Below are 25,898 nucleotides of genomic sequence, written 5' to 3'. Positions count from 1 at the left end.
CCTAATTTTGAGCTTGTGATCAGTTGCCACTAAAATCATGGGACTTAAAGCAAGTGCTTAAAATCAGGCACGTGCTTAAATATACTGTTAAATTGGGGTCTTAACTTAAGAGGCCATTGTTGGCAAAATAATAATTGCTGTCACATGTAGAACCCCACCATAGATTATTAAATATGCATCTTGCATTGTATGGTTATTGCTGTTCACACAACGAGACTGAATTATTCTCTGGTTCACACTAAGTAACAAGCGAGCATACCTGGTAGCTGGGAGTTACAGAGTACTGAATTCCAGTGGCAGACTGCATGGTCTCCGAAACCGCCTCATATACAGGAGGTGCTGGAGCAAGCATACGGTGCTGGTGTTGGAAAGCTTCTGTGCTGCTGGTGATACGTCTCTGCTGTGACGTGTACACCGGTGACTCCTGCTCATCCAATCGCCGCTTCATTCTGAACTCATGCTCAGGGAAGCACTACAAAACCTGCTAAAACAGTTCAATTAACAAACAGAAGTGATTAATCATTCTCCCTTAATGAATATGATGTTGAGCTCATCAACAGGAGGCATAACATAGGTAAGGCAGGTTTCTGGGCATCCATTTAACTTAATTATTTCTTGGATAATTTTTTTGAGGGGGGATGTGCATTTGGAATCAGGATTAATTTTTTCAGGTGAAATAGTAAAATTGCATTTTTTTAGATACTAGCCTGTTTTAGAACTCAAATATTCAGGTTGAAAGTAGAAGTTGATAATTTCTTCAACAAACTGAACTGAAGTACATTTCTAATTTGAACATCGTTAACATATGTAGATTCTGAACAAAGCCACGTTTCCATTCAACACAGACTGGAGATGGTTGAGGAGTTTCTGGCAACAGAAGTCCAAGTAGCTCTTTCACTGTGGCGGTGAATCTTAAAAAGCCTTCAGATATCCACTGAAGTGCTTACTATGAGTTTTACACTTTCAGTGTATGTCAGCTGTGAACCTGCAGCGGCAACAGCCCAGGTTTGATGCTAGCCAGCCCTGTGGGAAGGGGTTTCAAGAAGCTTTGGGAGAGGGTAGGGAATTTAACTCTAATCTAAATAATGTAGGGGCCAAAATCAGGTTCTCTCAGATTTTACACACTGAAATAAAGTTAGTAGTAAATCCAGAACAAGAAAAAAAAAAAAAAAAAGAAAAAAAAAACCCTGAAGACTTGCTAGTAAATTTAGTTTTGATTCCACATCCCTCTCCAATAAGTTTTACCTAGCCCCCAGTGTCATTGCAGATCACCAGTGTCACTAAGTGTCAAAAACTGGACCCAATGTTTCCTCAGGACATCAGAAGACAATGATGAACAACCCACCTGCAGCTCCCTCAAGATCTTCCTGCAACACATACCCAAAAGACATATGCTCCTGCTCTAATCCAAATAGTGTTTCCCTAATTCACTCTAAATTTGTGTCACTATTCTGCCCTCCCACCCCTTCAAATTCTGTAAATTCTTCACTTTAATTGCATGACCTCTCCTTTCCAGCCAGGATATTCAACAACTGCTGCCTTTTAGGTTGTGATAGTTAATGTCACTCCTGAGAAGTTATTTATTCTTCATACAACCAGAGAGTGTTCAAGCACATTCAGTCTCTTTCTCCAATCCAGCACCACATCCTAAAGAGCGAAACTCTCTCTTCTCGGTCTGGAATACACCTGGGTCTTTCCAAAGCAAATATATAGCCTTGCCAGTTTCAGTGTAATTAATGAACAATTCACTGCTAGCAAGGAACCTAACAGAAGCGGTCCCCCAGCAGATGTAACTGGGCTCACCCGCCCCACTCCCCTCCCCAAAAAAACACCCATAAACCAACAACCTTCACGCCTCACTTCAATGAGCTTCCAAAAAATTTCTAAGTTGTGAAGTTATACTGACTCTTCAGTTTGAGTGCTTAATTAGCCAACCAGATGACAAACAGTGATCATCAATATATGTATGTAGAACAAGCATATGCACAGCAAATGGTGTATCAAGAGTCCATGCGTAATTTAAGGTACAGACTAATTGTGTAACTTCTTACTGCTTTCCCTGGAGCCTCTTTTCTCCTTTACTAGTTCTTTCTCTCCTCTTCTTGCAGGATCTCACTTTTTTATTTGTTGAAGTTGTACTGTGAAGCTTGCACCCCTCTCTCAGAAGAGACTCCCCCATCAGGAACCTACCATATCTATTGTAAAGGGCCTTCTGATACTGATCAATAAGCTCTGGAACGAGGAGGAGGAGGAAATTACTAAAACCTAATTCACAGGGTACTGAGACTAGCAGACCACAGTGACATCTGGAGAACAAAAAGGCAAAAATCCAGGAGAAACGGAGTTGATTTTCCTGGTTTTATCTGCTGTTTTTGGACTGATCTCTGCAAATGACTCCAGCATCTGCCCCATGATTTCATTTACTGTTACCCTCCTAGGGTTTAGAAACATTTTAGCTTTGTAAAAAAATATTTTACAGATAGCATAGCTGGAATCTAAACAAGTAAAACAGCAGAATTTGGCTATGCACCTTTGATAGAAGCCCCATCTAGGATTTCACATCAACATGGTAATAAGGGCATGTCTACCCTACAATATTAAGTCGACATGTTAAGTCAACATATAGCTGCTGCAGTTATTAAAGCGATGGTTCACGTCCACACCTTGCTCCTTCTGTCGATGGTGTGCGCCCTCACCAGGAGCTTCTGCTGACTTAACCATGTGGGCAGTGACAGCTGGAATCCCACTCCTGGGGAGTAGGCGGAGACTCCAGCTGTGAGCCCCTTGCTGGGCTGACAGCCAACAGGCAATGTAAGTAACACAGTGCCTTCATGGACAATGGGGCGCCCTAAGTGCTACGCCTCTAGCGGAGATGGAGTTATTAAGTTAATGTACTGGGCTACTTGTATTAGTAGGAGCTACATTTTACTGTAGATGCTTACAGAGTTAGGTCCACGTAAGCTGCCTGATGTCAACCTAACGCTGTAGTGTAGACCAGGCCTAAGTCAAGTCAAAGCAAAGCCTTGATAGCACTCACTCACAATGCGTGCTCAGGAATATGGAGCAGCTTAGAGGTAAGTCCCTATGTGTCCACTTAACTTTTGTTCTGTCCCCTCCCCATTCTTACATTGTTAGTCTCTCTAGGCTTAGTTCATTCCTTACCCTTTTAACAGAGCAGTAGCATTCCACAGTAATGCAACCATCACAAAAGCACTTCCAGCAGTTACAAAGTTAATGCTCTCTCTCCTCCCACTTCTCCCCAACAAACCGGGCATGAAACTTTTCAATCCAAATTCACAGTTTGCAGCCAAGTAGCAAGTGAGCCAGCTATAACAGGCCTAATGTAGAACGTGCACAGGGGTATAATTCCAGAATACAGAAACACTGAGCGAAAGATACAGTTGCAGAGACTCTCTAATATACGTCTAACAAAGCTCTGCTGTTTGTGTGTCTTTGCCCAAAGAAACACATTCCATTTTTCACTTTTGCTGGGCTAGTCAAGGGTTAAAGTAGATGCTGAGCTGCATAAAAAGCTGTGTAAGGCCAAATAACTGCTAGAAGAGTCTTGCACACTTACTGTTATGAGGATTACAATTCCACCTGGGACTACAAGGTCAGCCTTTTCTTTCAAGGAGCAACAGAAGATCTCAGATTATAGATTTACTACAGTCTCGCAAAGGTGCATGGATGAGTTATCAGCTACAAGTCATCTGCTGGCAAGATTGGCTTAGTCGTCTAACGATCAAGTCTGGAATTCCTAGACTGCCTGGTAGACCAGTTTAAAATTCTTACAGGGTCAATTCAACCCTTTAGCTTCCCAAGGCAGACAATGAAGTTCCACACAGTAAACTGTATGTGGATGTTTTGGATGTAAACTTAAAACCAGGCCCTGTTCGCTCTGAATTTTCACTAAAGATCCAAGGCCATTTTTGCACAAATTACACACGGAGGCTGCATGCTATAAGCTAGACAGCTGCCTTAAACACCAGAGTACACAATAATTGTGCGGCACTGTATGTAGGCAGTCCATCCAACCTGGAAAGGGCTTTTCCTCCTCACTCTCTTAGCCCTGGTCTACATTACGAGTTTAGGTCGAATTTAGCAGCGTTAGATCGATTTAACCCTGCACCCATCCACACGACGAAGCCATTTTTGTCAACTTAAAGGGCTCTTAAAATCGATTTCTGTACTCCTCCCCGACAAGGGGATTAGCGCTGAAATCGACCCTGCTGGGTCGAATTTGGGGTAGCGTGGACATAATTCAATGGAATTGGCCTCCGGGAACTATCCCAGAATGCTCCATTGTGACTGCTCTGGACAGCACTCTCAACTCAGATGCACTAGCCAGGTAGACAGGAAAAGCCCCGCAAACTTTTGAATTTCATTTCCTGTTTGGCCAGCATGGCAAGCTGATCAGCACAGGTGACCATGCAGAGCTCATCAGCACAGGTGACCATGGAGTCCCAGAATCGCAAAAGAGCTCCAGCATGGACCAAACAGGAGGTACTGGATCTGATCACTTTATGGGGAGACGAATCCGTGCCATCAGAACTCCATTCCAAAAGACGAAATGCTGGAATATTTGAAAAAAAGTCTCCAAGGGCATGAAGGACAGAGGCTACAATAGGGACCCGCAGCAGTGTCATGTGAAACTTAAGAAGCTCAGGCAAGCCCCGTGAAGCCTACCAAAGAACCAGAGAGGCAAATGGCCGCTCCAGGTCAGAGCCTCAGACATGTCGCTTCTATGATGAGCTGCATGCCATTCTAGGGGGTGCTCCTACAACTACCCCACCTCTGTGCTTCCGTCTTCCCTCACCCCTCCCGGGCTACCTTGGCAGTTATCCCCCCATTTGTGTGACAAATTAATAAAGAATGAATGAATTTGAAACAACAATGACTTTATTGCCTCTGCAAACGGAGCTAAAAGGGGGGAGGGGAGGGCGATTGGCTTACAGGGAAGTAGAGTGAACCAAGGGGGCAGGTTTTCATCAAGGAGAAACAAACAGAACTTTCACACCATAGCCTGGCCAGTCATGAAACTGGTTTTCAAAGCTTCTCTGATGCACAGTGCGCCCTGCTGTGCTCTTCTAACCGCCCTGGTATCTGGCTGTGCGTAATCAGTGGCCAGGCGATTTGCCTCAACCTCCCACCCCGCCATAAACGTCTCTTCCTTACTCTCACAGATATTGTGGAGCACACAGCAAGCAGTAATAACAATGGGAATATTGTCAAGTATCAGAGGGGTAGCCATGTTAGTCTGAATCTGTAAAAAGCAACAGAGGGTCCTGTGGCACCTTTAAGACTAACAGAAGTATTGGGAGCATAAGCTTTTGTGGGTAAGAACCTCACTTCTTCAGATGCAAGTCAGGAATATGGAGCAGCTTCTGCATCTGAAGAAGTGAGGTTCTTACCCACGAAAGCTTATGCTCCCAATACTTCTGTTAGTGTTAAAGGTGCCACAGGACCCTCTGTTGCTTTTTAATGGGAATATTGGTTTCGCTGAGGTCTAACCAAGTCAGTAAACTGTGCCAGCGAGCTTTTAAACGTCCAAAGGCACATTCTACCACCATTCTGCACTTGCTCAGCCTATAGTTGAACTGCTCCTTACTACTGTCCAGGCTTCATGAGCCATGGGAGCAAGGGGTAGGCTGGGGTAGGTGCGACTGCACGGTGCTGCCAACAGAGAGCAGCCTGAGGCAGAAGCCTCCAGCTGGCATGATATTCCAGGCAGGACTGAATCTCCATTAGACGAAACTTAAAGAAGAGAATGACCTGGAGTCATTCCCATTTTTGTCCAGGCTCCCCCGACCAACCTAACCGAGGTCGGCCAGGAGCACCCATGGGATGACGACGACGACTAGCAGTTGTATTGCACAGTCTGCCGTCTCCAAGGCAAGGCAAGGGGATGCTGCTGTGTAACATTGCAGTACCGCGTCTGCCAGCAGCACCCAGGAGACATACGGTGACAGTGAGCTGAGCGGGCTCCATGCTTGCCGTGGTATGTCATCTGCACAGGTAACCCAGGAAAAAAGGCGAGAAACTATTTTTTACCACAGCTTTCCCAGATGGAGGGAGGGGGGCCTGAATACATGTACCCAGAACCACCCGCGACAATGTTTTTGCCCCATCAGCCATTGGGAGCTCAACCCAGAATTCCAACGGGTGGCGGAGACTGCGGGAACTGTGGGATAGCTACCACAGTGCAACACTCCGAAAGTCGACGCTAACTTCGGTACTGTGGACGCACACCACCGACTTAATGCACTTAGTGGGGACACAAAATCCATTGTATCAAATCGATTTCTAAAAAAATCAACTTCTATTAAATCGACCTAAGTTCATACAGTAGACATACCCTTAGTGATAGGTAGCAGAGATGAAGCTTTGGCACCTCCACTCCCCTGCAAGCACTGTAGCTGCCTCCGCTCTCTAGTTGAATGCTTACTCATCATCTAACACTAATATAACGAGATATGAAAACTGTCAATAACCCAGTTAGAACTCAGACTAGGCTGGGCTTCCAGACTGGTGGTACTCCTGTGCAGAAAGTGAGTTTACAAGAGAATACCAAAAGCCTTATTTCTATGATGAGAGGTCCCATATTTTGGATTGGGATATACCATGCAGACTCACTACCTGGGACATTAGGATACCTCATGTCTGAGAGCAGCTCCTAGCACTATATCCGAAGGCCACATCCACAGATTCACCATTATAGAGTGAAGGTTAGTGTTTGAGCATGTGGACCAAACTCCAGATTGCTACTTGTCAGAACTCATCCACAAACTTCCTCTTGGCCCAAGAAATGACTATGCCCCATGAAATAAACCTGTACTCAAAGGGGAGGGAGAGAGAGAGAGAGTAAGGGAATCCATCTGCAAATTAAAGTTTCCTTAATACAAAAATGATTATTCACATGCATTAAAGACCTAGAGGCTTTGTCATCTTTTCTAGCCCCGTTGGAAGCCATAAAAAGAGAACTTCAATGCCCTCACTATGTTCAAAAGCAATTATTTATTTATATTTAAATTAAAAAATAATCTGTACAGGACTCTAGGCATCATAATACAATACAATAAAATCCCAGTTGCATTACAATAATCATTTCAAACAGGAACTCTGCTAGTTAACTGGACAGCTGAGTGTGATGCAAAAATCTCCTTCAAAGCAAAAAGACAGGAATTAAACCATTACCCACCAAAGAAAGTGGAGGACAAGATTAAGTTTTCACTCTGGGACAACTGCCTCTTTACTGAGATGAGAGGGACGAGGAAAGAAGATACAGGAGAAGGCATGATCCATTTATGAAGTAAAGCTTAAGATTCCTTGATTTAGGTGCATAGTTTTGGAAACTTGCTGTTGTTCACTGTTGCAAACAAGACATTGACGGGGCACTCATCCCAAAGAGTGCAGACTAGATGGAAAAAACCCTGTCCTAAGCAACCAATCCGTCAGATGGAATTTCAGCAGCTCAGACTAAATGTTGAGGGACCATGCCACATGGACCTCTTTAGTGAGCAACAAATTGTGTTCTGCCCAATATACAAAAATAACTACAGCCTGAGACAGCTTTCCACTCCTGGCACTATCCTGCTTGCTGGCAATCCAGGCAACACTGCTTATTCCTGTCTCTGGTCCTTGGAGACCAGCACACACTACTCTAAACTTCAGCCAGTTCACATGCAGAGATCTCTCCCATGTGGGATGAATGGTACTGCAGAGTGGTTCCCCAACCCTTGAGGCTGGCATCAGTCATTACCCCAAATCATAGGTCCTGAAATGATCTCCAACTTCGAGTTTAGTTACATCTCTCCCATAACTGCAAGGACTGCCTGAGCTCCAAGGGATGCTGAATCCTCACAAGTAATCCCCACCCCATTCCTTTGGTCACCACTGAGAGAGCAGCTTGTGAACCAAAATGCTTCCTGACCTACAGAGCTAGATCAATTAAGGAAGACATCTTCTTGGCTCAGATGCTGGAGGATGCTCTGATCTGCTCTGCTAAGTTGTCTTGCAGTTTGTACTCTTTTCTGTGATGGAAGACCCATTCCTACCACCATATTAACTCAGCTGCTGACATGGGATCATGTTTTGCTTTTTTGTATCTGATCATAAATCCCAGCCACATCAAGAGACTTGCTGATTCCTGGACAGCTTCCCTTGTTCCTACCAGACCAAAGACCTTCACCCGCCAGCCATCCAGATATGGAAGAATATGACATTTCCTCAGTGACTCCACCACCGCTACACTCTTTGTGAAGATTGAGCCAATGGCCAGGGTAAAAACCTGTAACATTGCAGAAAGGTACAAAAGTCCACAGAATAACATGCAGAAATCAGAGAGCACTCAATGATCCTCTATTCTGCTGAAGTCTGCTTCAGAGGAAGAGGGACAGGCTCAAGGGGCTCTGGTCAGGTACAATCTCTGGAATGCTGGCCTATACCAAGGCCTGGGTGGAGATCTTCATTATGCCAACCAGTCTCTAGTGTGAGAAGACAAATATGGTCTCTTGGGCTCTGGAATTACTTTATTTTCATCACTGAGATCCTGAAGGCTTGATCTAGTGCTTCCCCAAATAACTTTTCCCCATTAAAAGGGAGATGCAATGAGCTCCTGCTTTGTTCAAAATCCCTCCCTCCAAGAGCATTACTAGAAGGCTCTGCCATCCCTAAAGTGATTGGTAAGGAAGGAAAGAAGATTGTGTGACCAAGACCAGGGAGGCATCACTGAGGAATTTGTAAATTTCCAAATTTCAGTCACATGGGTACTTCAAAGCCACTAACCCTTCCAAGGTGCAGGTACACTTCTTAGTTGAAGACATGACTGCAGAGTCAATAACGGGGTAAAAATCCCAGCACTTGTGCCATCTTTTAGATAGCCTGTAAAATGTATGCATTTGCCTTGGGGAAAGCACACATGTTGTTTTGAGGATACATGTGTAATGATTGTGACCCATTTAAATACCTAGATAGAGTATCAAGGACTCGAAGATGAAGGACAATGCACTGATTCAGGATGCTAAAACAAAAATACTATATTATTTGTATTTATATTTCCAATGTACTAAAAATACTTTTATCTAACACTAAGCCTCTACTGTAGACTAAAAGGACAAAGAAATAGATTAACCCAGATTGTGTCTGGATTCTACATCCAGAACATAGCATTTACTCAAGCACCTGCTTACAGGCAAGAGTTCTAGAAATTCTAAATCCCTAAAGTGAGTCAGCTGTGCAACATACCAGTAACTCTAATTTTAAATGTGTGGAGTACTCAATAGGACTCTGAGCCAGAAGATGTAGGAACTCTTATTACTTCATTAAAAAAATTAAGTTACAGTGACTAGGACAGCAGAACAGGTAACTTACTGGACTTTAAAGATTACTTGATCCAGTACACACAGCAACCATTGATCAAACAGACTCTTTCTTTCCACAACTCAAAGCCAAAGAGCCAAGAATCTTAATATCTGGAATTTGAGTATGTTGTAGTCTATCTTGCTATGTTTAGGCTCTTTTACAAGATGATATGAAATCATCCTCCCTTCCACATACTTTTTAAAATTCCCCATCCAGGAAAAGACAACAAGAAGAGCATACCTCTGTTGTTCCTGCCTGCAGTGCTTCCCCAGCTGATCAGTTTTGCTTACTACTATTGATGGGACATGCAGAGCAGGAGAAGTATGCACAAAGACAGCATCTTCTGCTGCTGAAGTGAGGTTAGGAACAAAGAAAGTGCCTTTCCTTTCCTTTCTCTTTAACAGCACTGTGCCACACCTGGCTTCTCTTGTTTGTCATACTTTCAACCCTTCCTCTTCACATAGCTCAATAGGACTAGCAAAATGAAACTGACCAGAAGCACATTAGTTCCATTCAGGTACCAAGGGCATCTCCTGAAGGAACATTATAGGCAAGAGCAGCAACGCTGACACACTGAAAGGGAGTGATCAAATCAGGGGGATTGGAACTGAGCTTGCAGAACAGGGGCCTCAGAACTCAACCACTGAAATTTAGGAGTAAAAATAGGAAAAGTGGTTTCTAACTTCTTCTCCCCAGGAGGAGAGCCCGATCATCATCCTGCTTCTTCACCCACTGCTGAAGACTTCAATGCCAACATTTTACCAGCTGAGATCTCAAAAACCTGCAGAGCTAGAAACTAATATTGGTCATTCCAAGCTTTCAGATGATCTAAGCACTGGTTTCCAGCTCTACAGATCTGAGATACGTTGTTAAACACAAAATGGAAAAAGAACAATATGGTAATCAGAATAATGTAATTTTTAAAGGTCTTCTATCTGAACACCTGTCAGGACTAGGAGTCTTTTGGCAGATGAGTTCCTTTTTCAAGAACTAATCATGGAACAGCGATCACAGAGAAAGAAGATCTCAATCCCCAAAGATGTAAGAGATTTCTGAGAAAGGCTATGCAAACTGTGTAGTCACATACTGTACATGTATCCCTAGACTGTCTCCTTTTTTGCAAATGGGAGAGCTCAATATATTCCCATCTTTTCACAAGCTGTCTGAAGTTTTAACATATGTTCCTAAAAGGTTTTATACAGATTTAACACTATAATATGTGCAACGCTGATACTTCTATTATTACTTTGTTTTTTAAATGTTAGACACTATACAGAACTGCATCAACTGAGGGCAGGTCTACACTACAAATTTGCATCAGCGCAGCTCCACCGCTATAAAGGGTTTTCACCAGAAGTGCTAAGCCGACCTGAGAGAGCTCTCCCACTGGCTTAATAACTCTACCTCCACGAGAGGTGGTAGCTATGTTAACAGGAGAAGCTCTCCCACCAACATAGCGCTGTCTATTTGGGGGGTTAACTATATCACTATGGGGTGTGAAAAATCCACATCCCTGAGTGATGCAGTTATACTGAAGTAAGTGTGTAGTATAGACTTGGCCTGAATGAGGTTGGTAAACCTGATTTAATGAAGGGAGAGGAGGGAGAGAAAAGGGTCTCCAAATGAGGAGAGGACCCAATATGGAGAGAAAACAAGTGGACCTTAGAAATCTACACACACATACACATCCAAAGGACAAAAGAAAGGTGGTTTGGTGATTTAAAACATTAGCAGAAATAAAAGGATTGCGGAACAAGAATTCAAATGGGATTGGGGGTAGGAGGGTGGAGAAGAAAAGAGACAGAAAAGTTAGGGAGAGAGGAACTGAGGGGGTCAGACAGGGATAGATTTTACCTGAGAAAGTAAAATAGCCTGAAACACTTAAAGTTTCTTCTCATTCGGACTATGGAAAGAGTGGTGCGTAGAGGGAGGGAAACAAGAAATCTTAGCTAGTGCTTGGGACTCAGAAGATCCGCACTCAATTTCCTGCTCCGCCAGAGACTTCCTATGTGACCTTGGGCTAGTTATTTGCTCTGTGCCTCAGTTTTCCATTTGAAAAATGGGAAAAGCAGCACTGACCTACCTCACACGGGTGTTGCTAGAACAGGAGTGGGCAAACTACAGCTCATGGGCTGGATCCGGCCTCTCAGGGTTTTGAATCCAGCTCGCGGGATTGCCATCCCCGTAGTGCCATGGGCCCCACACTTGGGTGAGGGGGAGGGAGAGAGGGCAGAGGGCTCCGTGCACTGCAGGGGCCGCAGGGATGTGGTGCCGGCCGCTTCCGGGAGCAGCACGGTGCGGCACAGGGTCAGGGCAGGCAGGGAGCCTGCCCTGGCCCTGGTGCACGCAGCTGCTACCCCGGAGCCTCTCCAGGTAAGCAGCGCCGGGCCGGAGCCCGAACCCCTCCTGCACCCCACACTCCAACTCCCAGCCCTGAGCCCCCTGCTGTGCCTCACATCCCTCCTGCACCCAAACCCCTGCCGCACCCCAAACCCCTGCGCCACCTCATACACCCTGCACCCCTCCTCTGCCCCAACCCCTTGCCCTGAGCCCCTTCCTGCATACCGCACCCCCTCACACACCCCACACTCCAACCCCCTGCCCTGGCCCTTCATGCAATTTCCCCACCCAGATGTGGCTCTTGGGCCAAAAAGTTTGCCCACCCCCATGCTAGAACAAATATTTATTGAAGATTGTGAGGCACTCAGATACTGTGGAACTAGGGACCACCATATACGTACCTAATATGATACTGAAGAGACATTAAATGAACTCCCTGAAATGCTGAGAATTGACAGCAAGGTGAAGTGCTGGCAGCCCACTGATTATGCAGATATGGATCTTAGCTAGGCCTGAGACTAGATGCAGTTAGGGCAATCTTAAACCCCACTCACCTCAACCCAGACATGAAAAGGGAGGATGAGAAAAGTGGTGGTGAGGCATTAATTTACTCATTGTCAAAGCAGCAGCTGTTAATTACACAGCAATAATTTGTGAAAACACGAAGTGAATCAAAACTTCACATAAGAAGTAAATTTCCCCACCTCTACAGTGTCCAATTTCTACAAGAACATTTCTTCCATCATTAGTGCTCAGAATACCTAAGAATGCAGCAACAGGGAGGAAAAAGATACAAATGTGCAACCACGAGCACAACCCCATCCAGACAGAGGAATACACATTACAGGCCTCCATTTTCTGCTCTGGCTTTAACAACCATAAAAGCTTTCCAATGCTGGAGAAGACCAAAACTACAATCTGGACAGAAAACGATTTATAAATCCTGGAAGTTAAACTGGTTTGTGTGCCAATTTCAACATGATATTTCTCATTCCAAGACCTACATGTTCAACAAGGCCTGTACTGATTGCTCCCTGACTGGCCTGACCATAAATGACACATCCCAACAGCAGGCAAAGTAAATCTGAAGAGATCTAACCATTGCATATTGTAATCCAGTGTGAAAAACATCTCCTCTTTACATGCCTTCACGAACTCCAGTCAGTCTAGTATTTCTTAATTTGAGTTGTCCATAGTTCAGTGTCTGTGATATTTTGTTATAATGGCATTGTATCCATATGCTGTTCAAGGCAGAGACACTGGCAAATGTACAGCTTTACCACCATTTAATAACCATTTCAATTTCCTTAATATTACTCTTACTTCTTCAATACTTGTATCCAGTGGTAGCAGTAGACAACAGTCTCCACACTATTTCACTGAAAGCCAATATTTTAACTAAATCCAATGTTGTTTGGGAAGTCAGACCTGTACCTCTGTGCCAAGTAGTATGAGATTGAAGACAGCTAGGACAGTCCTTCCAGCTAGCAAAATTAAGTGTGTCTAATTGCTAGTGAATCTAGATGCCATCTAGGTGTGTATAATCACTTCCATCACTGAGTGCATGACAATTAACAAATTTAGCTTCACAACAGCCCCATTAAGTAGGAAAGTACACCTCTACCTCGATATAACGCTGTCCTCGGGAGCCAAAAAATCTTTTTGTGTTATAGGTGAAACGGTGTTCTATTGAACTTGCTTTGATCCACTGGAGTGCGCAGCCCCGGCCCCCCGGAGCGCTGCTTTACCACGTTATATCCGAATTTGTGTTATATTGGGTCACGTTATATCGAGGTAGTGGTGTATTTATCCCCATTTGTATTGAAAATTGAGAACGATTAAGTGACTTGCCCAAGGTCACACAGGAGGTCTGTGGCAGGGCCAGGAATTGAACTGCAATCTCCTGAGATCCAATCCAGTGCCTTAACCACGAGATCAACACCACTGCTCACAAAAGGGCCAATTAAAGTCACCCATGGTAGAAGGGGAAAAAAACAAAAACAAAAAAACAAACCCAACTTACCAGTGCCACTTTATCCTAAAGCCTGCTCTGTGAAAGCTAAGATGGAGTCTGAAGTGCCATCATCCTTGCTGAGGACATCAGGAATTCACAGATGTGCATTGAGATGGGCCGCAACTAATGGGGGAGGGATAGCTTTGTGGTTTGAGCATTGGCCTGCTAAATCCAGGGTTGAGAGTTCAATCCTTGAGGGGGCCACTTAGGGATCTGGGGCAAAATCAGTACTTGGTCCTGCTAGTGAAGGCAGGGGGCTGGACTTGATAATCTTTCAAGGTCCCTTCCTGTTCTAGGAGACAGGATATCTCCATTTATTTATTTTATTTTTTTACCTATATACCACTTCAAGTTTCAGACAATTCCTCAGTTCAAGCAGAGGTGATTTTTTGGGCATCTTGTTACACTAAAATCTTATTACTAGACACTGATTTAAGGTAGTACTCATTTCCTATAACATTTTCATTAATAGAGTATTATTCAATAGTTTTCTATTTTACTGCATCAGTTTTCTTTTACACTTTACCTTTTAGTGTATTGAAAGTTTCTTTAAACCCTTGCACACAGAGTCCACTGAATCCCAATCACACTCTTGAGGATACAATCATTTTCTAACCACACACCTTTTCCCCCTCCATACTGCAGCCCTTATTATTGCAGAAAAACAGCTCTGCTATAGTTAAGGCTGAAAACTCATTTTTGCGGACTTCAAATGCTCTAAAATCCACATGCTTACTCATATTGCCTCAAGGGGATGCAGGGTAGTGTTAGTGATCCAAATTTGGGGTCATCCAAGCAAGAAGTTCTCAAGATATAGAACCCTGGGGGTGGAGAGGAAGAAGCATTTCTTAAGGTTGACAGATTCTACCAACTTTTTTTGAGCAGACCTAGGGAATCAAACTGTGGCTCTGATTGTGGCCCAAATGGTCTCCATCACTCAATATTGATGATATTCAGGTGGGTGGGTAGTGAGCCTGTCAGCTCCACATTCTCACCTGGTATTTGTATGCCAGGATCTGGGGGCATCTGCCCCTCTAGGGGGACCTGGGCTCCGCTCCCTGCCCCTCATAGAAGCCAGCATCTGGGGAGGCCTCTTCACTCTGAAAGACTCAGATTCTCTCTGTCCCCCTGGGCCCCTCCTCCATGTGAGCAGGCATCTGAGGAAACTCTGCCCTCTGGATGGGGAGCTGAGGACATGCAGGCTGGGGGCATGAACCCAGAACACACTGCAAGACTGGGGTGAGGAGCTGAGGGGCATACTTGATGCATATCACTGGCTCAAGCAATTGGCACAGAGAAGAAGAGTCCCCAAATCAAACCTGTCCTGGGCCGCAGGCACAGCAGTACAGACCATCACCACAAGGCCACCTTAGACATCTATTCTTTAACTAGATATTAATTCAAAGGTGCTTCACTGTACAAAGTGTTTTTTTAAATAAGTTTGTTCACTTATAGCAGACACTAAACAAGCCATAGCTGAAAATTGTATTTAAATACAGGTAAGCCTATATTTATATTAAATAATTTTTGACCTCTTCCGGTTGGTACTGTGCCTAACACAGCTCTATGAAATAAATCCCACTCATCTAATATACTTAGACTAAACTCTAGTTCTGGATTGCAGTTTTTCAGAAAAAGCTGGTAATCAAAAAGCTCACACATTCCTCATGGCACTTTTGGTCACTCAAGCAGCTTCAATTGAAACAAATATTTGTCAGTTTTACACACAGTTTCAGTGGTCCAAATAAAATATATCTTGCTCTGATACAGCAGACGTATCTTAAGCAGATACCAGTTTATATTGGTGCATGTACTGATATCACATCTATATAGGCAATACTATTAAAAAAAAAAAACACTCTGTAGTCTGTGTTTCATTGGCCCAGATTCAAGGAAGGAATCTGGCATTTGACAAGACAAATACAAAATATATTAATGCTTCCACAGTTTATGAGAATACCATTCCCAGTTACCGACAACCCCAGGTAAAACCCTAATGCAGTTTCTATTGATGTAAGTAAGCAAAGGGGTAAAAAACCCAAAGATATTGAAACTAAAACACTCAGTGAAGGCCACTGATAAGTTTAAAGACTGAAGAGTGTACATGTAGAGAAGGATGCCAGTTCTTGATTAAAATATTTAAAAAATTAATGCTAGTAGCAGAATACTATAAGAGTAATCTCAGACTCCTACATGCCTCTGTTATTCTGCACAGGATTCTTATGCATAGCTTTGCAGTATTTCTAGCTAGAAACTGCAACAGTCATTCGATAGGAGTTCTTTCAAAAGCAATCTGGAAATTCTAATAAATCTATGTGTCCCTTCAGACTGGCTATAAAGAGTGAAAGCAGAATAGGCCAGTTACTCATAAGTGATGCTGTGTCTAAAATCAAAAAGGAGCAGCAGAATAAGACACAGAGGCACCTAATCAGGTATATTTATTGTTAGGAACTGTGGCAATGTAAAATATTGTTTTTAGATTTTAAAATAATACCTTCTACAGGAAATACTCTAAACAGTTACTGTACACTAGGGGTAATCAATAGGTGGACTGCAGGACAAATCCAGACCACCAGGCACTTTTGAACAGATCCCAAAATCTTTTTATTTACTTTTTTTTTTATTATTTTCTTCTCTGGAGTCTGGACCTTGACAAAAAAATAATTGACTACCCCTACTTTATACTATTAATATGGTGATGAACAAGGTGGGCTGAAGGAAGAAATCTGAAGATTTTAGTTAAGTTCTATGAAAAATCTGCAGAAACCCCCATTGATGTCATCATTTTCAGCTGCTCATCCTCACTAACACAACTCAGTTCAGTTTATTTCCACACCTCAAACATGTTTTGTTTAGCTCCCTGTTCCTTAGCATTTGTAAACAATATGCAGTGTACAATGAGGAATCAAGTGAGAGTAAAGTACTAAAAGGCAGCCTGTATTTTTTTTAATCTGTAAAAACCTGAGGTTTCTGATTACCATAGAAATGTACATCATTAACAAGAGATTTAAATTCTCCAAACTGAAGTATTACACACTGGATATTTTACAACAACCCAGGAATACTCTGTAGTAACTATGCCCATCTTCTGCAGTTCAGCATGCTCACTCTGCCTGATTATCTCCTAGCTGGCTCTGCACATGCATGGAGCATTTGAGGACAGACTACACAGGCACAAGAGGCTGATGATTAATGCAGAAGCTCCAGCCATACTATACTATGCGAGATGACTGGTTGCCCCTCCCCCGTGATCGGGTATTTTGCAATATAAAGGACCACTGGACAGTCTTTCGCCTCTCTCTCAAAAATGCAAAACAACCCTCTACACACCCCTGCCCCGACTTCACCCCGATGCCCTTAAATAACCCAAGTGAGCCTGCAGGAGCCCCAGTGGACAACACAGCTCTAACTCGGCTGGAGGTATGGATGTGCTTTGGGCACCCTCCAGGCACACATCACGGGCACGTGGAAGACAGGCTGTCCCAAGTCATTGGCCTTTGCTGACCGAGCTTACTTCCGTCAGCCAGTTACCTAGTGCTTAGCGTCCAGTTACCCATCCTGCTAAGAGCTAAGGAAGGAGACCTCCGAACACCGCTGCCTCGCTGCAGGAATCAAATCCAGTCGGCTACCCCGGAGTGTGTGGGACACAACCGAAGCGAACCGCTAGACGAGCGCAACCGCTGCATGGGTCAATACTGCTCCGTGCAACTAGTTGAGACTGACTGACCATAAGGAGTGGGTTCCCAATAAGGGTGCTGTATGTAATGGACCCGCTGACCGCGAGTCTCCGGTAAGGGATCGGAGCGGGGTAGGAGCCGAAATGCAACGCCCCCATAAGCGAAAAGTACAGGGGAGGAGGCTGTGTACAATCCACCCAGGACCGGCACGAACGGAGAAGGGGAGTGGGAGGAGCTAACAGTGTGCGGTCTACGGGGAAGGCGGCGTCCCCAGAGGCGGAGCCTGTGTGCAATGCCAGCATTGACGGACAGGCGCGGGGGAGGAGGCTGGGTGCCACCCTCCCAGCCCCGGGGTGAAAGCAGAAGGGGAGAGGGAGGAGCCTGCGTGGAACGCATCCAGTACCGAAAGGAAGGGGGTGTCCCAGGGACGGGGGCGGGGCCCGTGTGCAATGCACTCGGTACCGGGGGATGAACTCCGGTAAGGGAACGAGGGGGGTGGGCTGAGTGCGATGCAGCCCGCGGGCTCTCGAAGTACGGCATATACACTCCACGCACTCAGTTCTTAGGGGAAGGGAGTTTGACGCGGAAAGGGAGGCGGGCCCATGTCCGCTGCACCGACTCCCTGGGCAAGGGGGCGGCTACATGTGCAATGCGAGCGATCCGAAGCGAAGCGAAGGAAAGGGCTCGGGAAGCTCATCTCCGCTAATCCAGAGCCCGCGAAGACAACCCGACCGGGACGGAGGGTGGAGGTGGCTACTTGTGCGCTATGCTCGCCGGGGGAGGGGGCTCCCTGTACGTTCTGCACCCGGGGAGGGGGGCTGCCTGTGTCCAGCGCACGCGGGGGGCCGCTGTAGGGAACCCCCGGGGAGACGCAACATGGGAGGCTGCTCTCGCTCCCCTCCCCCGGTGGCGCCCGAAGCGCGCGAGCCACCGGCGCGAGTCCCCGCCCCATACGGAGAGCGAGAAGGGAAAAGAGTGACCCGCCCCCCGCGGCGCCCGGCGGGACTGTCACACCGCCCGACCCCTCGGCGCTCACCTCAAAGCCGCCCCTGTGCCCAGGGGGATCGCGCCCCGCCGGTGGCTGTCCGGGCCCCTTCTCCTCACGCGGGGGTGGCCCTCGGGCCCCTCCTCTCGCCACTGGCGGGGTCGGCGGCGGCTGCTCCCGCCCCGGCTCTGGCGGCTACTCGAGAGGGACGGTCCCTGGCGGTGTCGGGCTGTGGGAGGGCGCCCCGGCCCCGGCGGCTGCTCCGGGCGGGGTGGGGGGGTCCCCGGGCCCCTCCTCCTCCTCCTCCCGGCGGGGGCGGCGGCTGCTCAGCTCGGGCAGTGGAGGGGGTGAAGGGTGGCTGGGCCTGGGCGGATACGAGGGATAGTCGGCTCCGGTGAGGGGGGGGTAAAATGGAGTAACCGTCTCTCGGCGGCGGCCGAGCGCTGCCCGCTTCTCTGTTCCCCGGGAAATCCCGCCCCTCCCCGGCCCGGGGGGAGACCCCCGCGCTTCCATTGGGTACATTGCCTGCCACTCACCGCCTCTCCCAATCACAACGCAGTACCCACCCCCATCTCCCGCCCCTATTGGACACAACCCCCAGGAAGGGGATGTGAAGGGGGGGACCGAGGAAAAATGTCCGTATAGGAAACAAGCCCCGCCCAATCCCTCCTCCACTCCCCTCTCATTGAATGCCGCCTACAGGAACCGGCCAACGATTGGATTAGGTGGACATCGGTCAAACCTAGACTCCCCCTATCTCAGGCTCCGCCCCCGGCCACTAGGAAGCTCCGCCCCCTCTCTAGGGAGCCCTTTTGTGGAATGTTTACATCTGCAAGTGGATCCAGATTCGTGCCCCTGCAAATCCGCCCACAATCCCGGGGGCAGCAGCTACTCCCTTGGGTTCACTGCATGCCCTGTACCTGCACCCATGTTGCTTTAGAGAGTGGCCCTAGCACGTGCACTAACACTGTACAATGCACGGGTGCAACAAGCTGCTGCAGCACGGGCGCCAGTTCTGTCCAACTCTACATGCTGCAGCGGCTGTACGCCCAGTATCGTTAACGCACGATACATGCATGGGTACAACAAGATTCAGCCGCACGGCCAGTAGCCCCGTTTAATAGACGCAGACACCAAACTTCAGCAGCTATGTGCTCGCTCTAGTAATGCATTAATGCAACAAGTTGCATGAGGTCAATCATACTACCCAGCTTCAAGATTATCGGTGAAGTATTATTCCGCTTGCATACAATTTAAACTGGGATGAAACCTCTTGGATACTGCCCTCGAGGAAGCAAGGTAATTAGTTTCCTTCTACTCCTATCAACCCTGTTTGAAACTTGCAGCAACTTTACAGGAAGTAACCAGTGAAACCATACTCCAAAACAGGCACTATTTAAGAACACCTTTTTTAAACAACACCAAAGCTTTACGTGGTGGTCGCATCGCATTAACCCACGAACCCTGGATTTAGAACCCAGCCTCAAAGAACTACGGGTCACCTATTGAGCAATTTGAGCACATTTTGGATCAGCGCTACTCCAAACGGAAGCAGATGGGGAAGGTAGATTTCTATTCCAATATAAAGTTCAGGTATGTTTTTACACTCACATGGAAGAAAAAGCTGCCATAGGATTAAACAGTTGTCATTTTCCCTCTAGTCTGAAAGCTTTTTCCTCAAAGTTTCTGCGAGGAAACATTAAGTTTGTCTCAAAGGACAAACAAGCCCATAAGACAAACAAACAACAACAAAAAAATAAAGCGTGCCTTTATTTATAAAATAGCACTCTGAAGTTGCATTACCCCATCGCTAAATAACTGAGATGGAAATCCAAGTCTTAGATCACTTTTAGCCACCACAGTGACTTTGCATTATTAATTCCACACAGGAATTAATGTCTTTCCATCACCGCTGACTTCTGGAGCACTGACCAACTGCCCTAGAGGCTTCTCCACGCCAGGAACATGTACAGTTCTCATCCTCAATACTTCCTTCCTACAGAAGTCAGTGACACAGTGTATCCATTCAATACAAGCCCAATGTATCCAAAGGAGAGGAGGATGGTCAAAATAAATCCCTAGCAGTGTAAATCACAATGAATTATTGGCATTTAATAACTGTCACCATGCAGACAACAAATGAAAGACACCTTCTGGTGGTACCCTAATAAAACTGTATTCTTATTGCCTCCCACCTCCCAAAGGCCAATACCATTACACACACTTTCTATTCCAAGCCTTAAAACTGTCCAGAAACTTTATTTGGAAGTATATTTTGTACCTCAGATACAGTCAAGAGTACACAGAGAAAAGACACCTCCCTGACTAGAAGAGCCTACTGTAATAGGCATGGGACAGCCAAGGCAAAGAAGCACACAGGTCTTAAACATATGGATGATGCTATTTTAAAGATTTGGTTCTATACCTCTGCTGTGTGTTGCCCACACAACTCCCTTCTCTCCCCTGGTGTAAAAAGGGATTATATCTGGATCACTTGGAGATTGTCCCTCACCTTCCATTTATAACCCTGCTAATTATAGTACTGGGTGGCAGGATGCTACCTGTTGCTGCAGTTTCAAACAAGCGACTTTCTGATTCATATGTCGAGGCATGATTGTAATTAAAATAAAAAGGTGAGCAGGTTATGCATCGCCCGGCCAGCTCAGAAATCCTCAAGTGCCAGCACCCGTCGCTCACACGTTCTCTTTAGTGCATGTGCACACACTCACAAACAGTGAGAGCTACTATTAAACCCTCTTTAGCTTCCTCCAGCAGACACGCCTCCAGCTAGCTCGCAGCAGCTTTGGAGCAGACGTGCAGGCTTTAGTTTTAAAATATCTTCCAACATGACTGAACTTGTAGTTCTGAATTAAGAGAGAGACTTCAATGAGGCTTCACATCTTTTTAGGAGTCTGAGGCTAGTAAAAGCAGTGAGGGAAGGAATCGATTTCTCTGCATTGGACTGTCTCACCATTCCGAGCGAGTCACTCGTACCAAAAAACTGGGGTGATTTACTCCTTTGCCTTGCCCCCTTAGTGCCTGGAATAACCTGATACCCCCTTTTTCTACGTGTTAACTCTGTCCCTGAAAGCATACGAGTGGTTAAGGCTCCACCCCTACTGTAAAGCAAAGCACGACATCACTAGGGTAAAACAGGGTTTAAGGGAAAATCCACGTACTGTACTGCAGATTACACACAATTTCCACGTTTCAGGACATAGAAGTACATGGTAGTAAACAAACAACACGCACGCAGAGCTCCCTCTCTCTGTGCTCCTCGCTGACTACACAGTACAGGATTTGTAGCTAACCAGAGGGCAGATACATTGTACGATCCACCGCCAAAGAGCTTTACAGCCCCCTAAACTGAAATCAACCCAGCAGTCTGCTTGTGACAGAGGCTCATTTATCCAGGGACTGGGGGGGGGGGGGGGGAAATCACAGCAAGGGAGGAGCTGGTACGCGGTCAAGACACGAAGGGGGGGACACATTGACAAAATATTTGGAGAAAGCCATCCTCTTTCCCATACGCTGGCCTGAGGAGGGCTGGGGCCGGTGTGCCAAACTTTGGGCCACACTCTTTACCTTCAGGATAGATCTCAGAGAAGGGGAAAAGTAAAAATATGCCTCCACGGGGCAGTCCAAACGTTCTGGCGCCAGGCTGGACTTGGAAGGAGCGAAAAGAAATTGGGGAAAGGTAGGGGAGTTTCTCTCATTACCAACCCCCCCGTCAAAAAAAACCCCAAACCAAGCTCGATGTATGTTGCTCCTCGCTCTTAACCTAATTTTTCACCTCATGGGCGTACTATGCGGCGGGGGGGAGGGGAGGGGGAGAGGAGGGGGAAGAGACCCACAAGCGGGTGAGCTGTAGTATTGCAGGTATCCAGCCAGGTAGATTCCGTGCAGTCTCCGAGTTAAATCTCCGGAGTGAACCAAGGCTGGATTTCTGCTGTCTCCCGCTCAAAAAAAAAACCAAAAAACCAAAAAAACAAAAAAAAACAAAAAAAAACACAACAACAACAACAAAACAAACAAAAAACTTGCGACACGGGGGAGGAAACAGGGCCGCCAAGTGCTTTTGCTGCCAAGCAATATAAGCCCAGAGAGCAAAGCTAGGATGACTCTCCCGCCTCCTCTCCTTCCCCGGAAGCTGGAAGAGACTCTATGACTCTAAAGCGGTGCGAGAGAGAGCTCCCTCCGAAAATGTCCTAAGCGGTCACTCCTGCCTTTGCCCGGTGGCGGGGGGAAAGATTTGATTACGAAAAGAGGCACCCTAGCAGGTGGTCCGCTGCCCCAGCGGGAGGGCTGGTCGGGGATGGGGGGATTGCCTCTCTCTAGCCCTTTGCCGGAAAGATCTGACTGATCTCTGGGCGAATCCTTTTGTCCCTAAGTCCCACCCAGCATTGACCGCGCAGCTTCACTTCCGGGATGGCTGCGCCCCACGTGGGGCGGATCTATTACACGTGTGGGGGGGACGATGGGGGAAGACAGCAGACCTGCCTTCTCCCGCTCCCCCATTCTCCCTCCCTTGGAGGCAGAAGGGGGTGGATCAATGCTTTCATTTCTACCAATCAGCTCCAAGGAGAGGAAAACTTCTCTCCTCCGTCTTCCCAACGGAATTAGAGAGTCATTTACCATTTGGGGCGGGAGACCAACCTGAAATACAGTCAGGTCTTCTGATAGGCGGGGCGATTTGGAAACCCTAGCCAATAAAGCACAAGAGGTGGGGCTAATTCTTCTACCCAAGAAGAAGGGCTAATTCCCGCCCTATGACTACATAGCGAGGAAGGGGGCGGGGGAGGACTGTGAGCGTGTGTACTGCGTATTCACTCAGTCAGCCTCATGCAGTAGGCACTACGGGCAGGTTACGCTGCTTCCATAGCTGAGGTTGCAAACAGCAGTATCCCTCCAGCACGAAAGAGGGAAAGCAACTCAGGCTGGCAGGATTCTGGAGTGGATTCCCCCGGTGGGGTCTCCTCTAGGCTGGAGAGAGGAGAGGCAGAATCCCTTCCGCCCTCCCCGAATCCACGCCTTGTAAATTGTAACGTGAACCCTCCTTCGCTTTCCAGCCCGCTGCTCCCGCCCCCTCCCAAAACCCAGCCTTGCTGGCGGTGCGCGGCCTCACTTTGCTAGCGCTCAAACGAGCGCAAGGAAGCCCCTTTCGTCCCCCGGGCAGTGAGTCACGGTAGCTAACTCCATGCAGCTCAGTCCAACACCCTAACTCCTAGTCTCTGGCTCCAGCAAATGATGGACGCCCCCTCTGCAGTGTTTCCTTTCCCCGGCTCAGTACCATGCCAACTCGACCCCCCGGTCCCCGACCTTCACAGTTCCTTTGCTTCTTTAAACTATTTTGAGCCGCTCCGCAAGAAAGCTGCAAGGACCACCGGCTTGCGGGAGAAAAGGGACCAGCGGGGGTAGCCCAACCCCGGGGCTGTCCATCTTTCCCTCCCACCGGCATAGGAGGCGGGGTGGAGACTAGAGATGCAACTCCATGTTTGCAAAGGGAATCAGGTTCAATCAGTTGGGAGATGAGAGCTCAGTGGATCGAGAGCAGGAGGAAGGCGGCTGCTCCGGTTTGGGTCGCAAAGTGGGCTCAGTGCACGGCAGGTAGTAAGCGTTCAGTAACAGAACGTTCGCGCGTCAACAGGGGTTCGGCGCTGGAATGTTCACCGGTGCCTGGCTACTTTGCGTTCGGAAATGGAACGCGACGGCGGCTGCTAGAGGCCCCGCTCCATTCAGCGGGGCTCCGGCGAGGATTGTTTTGGTGTGAATTTAAAAATAACAATCACACAGCTGCCGGTTTAGGGGGAGAGAGAGGAAACTAGAGCTGCAGTCCGCGCCCCCCTGCTGGCAGCTGCCTCTTGGCAGAACCATTCACACGCCTCCCCCCAACAAGTTTCACGTAAAGAAGCACAAATCTACGGGTTCCGATTCCGCCCTCTCTGCTAGTAAGACATCCGGCCTTGGGATTTGTAAACTAGATCTACGCTCCGGCAACGCCTGCAAAGCCCTGCACCGAGCCGAGCTGCAAAAGCCACCCCCGCACCCCAAAATCTACTCAAACTCCTAAACCTCCTCTCAGGACCTTGACCCGCAGCGCAGCTTTATTTTTGCCAAGCAAAATAAGGGGCGGGGGAAGTGAAGTGTCCCTGCTCCTCCTCCTCCTCTCCCCCAAACTGCATGGATCCCAGCGCGATGTTAAACAAACACGACCAGCACGCATATCACCCGGCCAAATGCCTGGTCTTCCTCAGATCTCCGTGCAGGGACGGGGAGGGAGAGCGAGGGTAAAGCAAAACCCAGGGAAAAACTGCTTTTAATTTCTCCCCTCTTCCTCAATGGATCCGACTGCTCAGTCCCTGATTAACAGCAGCTCCGCCTACCACCCCCTTTCTCTCTTGGTTCTGGCCCGATTTGAGACGGGTAACCTTAACCCCCCCCTCCTCCCCCAAACGCCCAAAATATTGGGGACTAAATTGAAAGCAGCTGTTACATACCCTCAAAGCCCAGGCGAGGAGTCCTGAATGGATGGGAACGCCCCCCAAACGGGATTGGCCTCTAGCTGAAACTCGTCACTTCAATCCCACCCATCAGAGGAGGGAAGGCTGGATCCAAACCTGCAACCCAGGACACGCCCTCCCCTCTTCCCCAAAACACGCAGGGCAGGGCTTTGTGCAAAAGTGGAGTTAGGCTGCTGATCAGCCATTTATGTACATCAAACTCACGCCTGCTGCACGTCGGGGACTGAAGTGAGCTCTCACAGGCTAGGGCTTGCGTTAGCTTCGGTTTCCATCTGTCTAGCTGCACTTGAAGCACTTTCTGAACCTACCTGTTACAGTGTTAGGAGCACAAAAGCAAAGTTGTGCTGAACGCCACAGAGCCAGTCCTAGGGCCATGGGAGCGATGCGGTTGTGCTAAGATGCCCCCCTTGGCAGCCCAACTCCAGGGCAGGGAACACAGCAGCAGCATCGTAAGTGATTCTTTTCTAATAATAATAATAATAATAAACACTGTGCCTTGTCCTGGCAGCTTCCATCCAACCATTAACTCCTGTAGCACCATCATCCTGCTTGTATAGCGTCTTCTCTCTAAAGATCTCAGGACAGTTTACAAACATGCAGGATTAACCCTTGCAACAGGTCTGGGAGGTAGGTATTACCCCCATAGTATAGGCAGGAAAACTGAGGCACAGAGATTAAGTGATTTGCCTGAGGGCTGTGGTAGACTGGGGAGTAGAACTGATCTCCAGAGTCTCAGTCCTCTACTTTAAGCTGTTATACCAGCCACACACACTTTATCAAACAGAGAACAACTAATGGGCGAGAAGGGCAAGACCCTTGTTGGGTGGACCGAGAGCACAGGAACCTCTTTTGAAAGAGCAGTAGGAGCCATTTAGAGAAGGGGCGAGTGCCAGGCAGGATCACTCTCTCCCCACTATTGTATGTAAATGTGTAGGAATTCTTATTTTTTGTATTATTGTAGCACCTAGCAGCCCTAGTCATAGACCAGGACCCCATTGTGC

The 25,898-nt window shown here is 47.2% G+C and overlaps 1 protein-coding gene across 3 annotated transcripts in view; it reads right to left on the bottom strand.

Annotated features, from left to right (window-relative positions):
* Window positions 1–18,816, bottom strand: part of LOC128844050 (paired amphipathic helix protein Sin3a) — a 61,176-nt gene extending 42,360 nt beyond the window's left edge. For 2 of the 3 annotated variants that reach the window (XM_054041362.1, XM_054041364.1), the window contains exons 1-2: window positions 18,428–18,816; window positions 260–484 (exon numbers count right to left, since the gene is read on the bottom strand). In XM_054041362.1, coding sequence (XP_053897337.1) covers window positions 260–448 — 189 coding nt within the window. In that variant the 5' untranslated portion in view covers window positions 449–484; window positions 18,428–18,816. The remainder of the gene's footprint in view (window positions 1–259; window positions 485–18,427) is intronic. The other variant, XM_054041363.1, reaches the window with a different exon arrangement.
* Window positions 18,817–25,898: the final 7,082 nt, after the last annotated feature.

Source organism: Malaclemys terrapin, chromosome 10, assembly GCF_027887155.1.
Source record: "Malaclemys terrapin pileata isolate rMalTer1 chromosome 10, rMalTer1.hap1, whole genome shotgun sequence".
Taxonomy (NCBI): domain Eukaryota; kingdom Metazoa; phylum Chordata; order Testudines; family Emydidae; genus Malaclemys; species Malaclemys terrapin.
The sequence above is the reverse complement of the archived record's forward strand: the minus strand, read 5'-3'. Positions and strand labels throughout refer to the sequence as shown.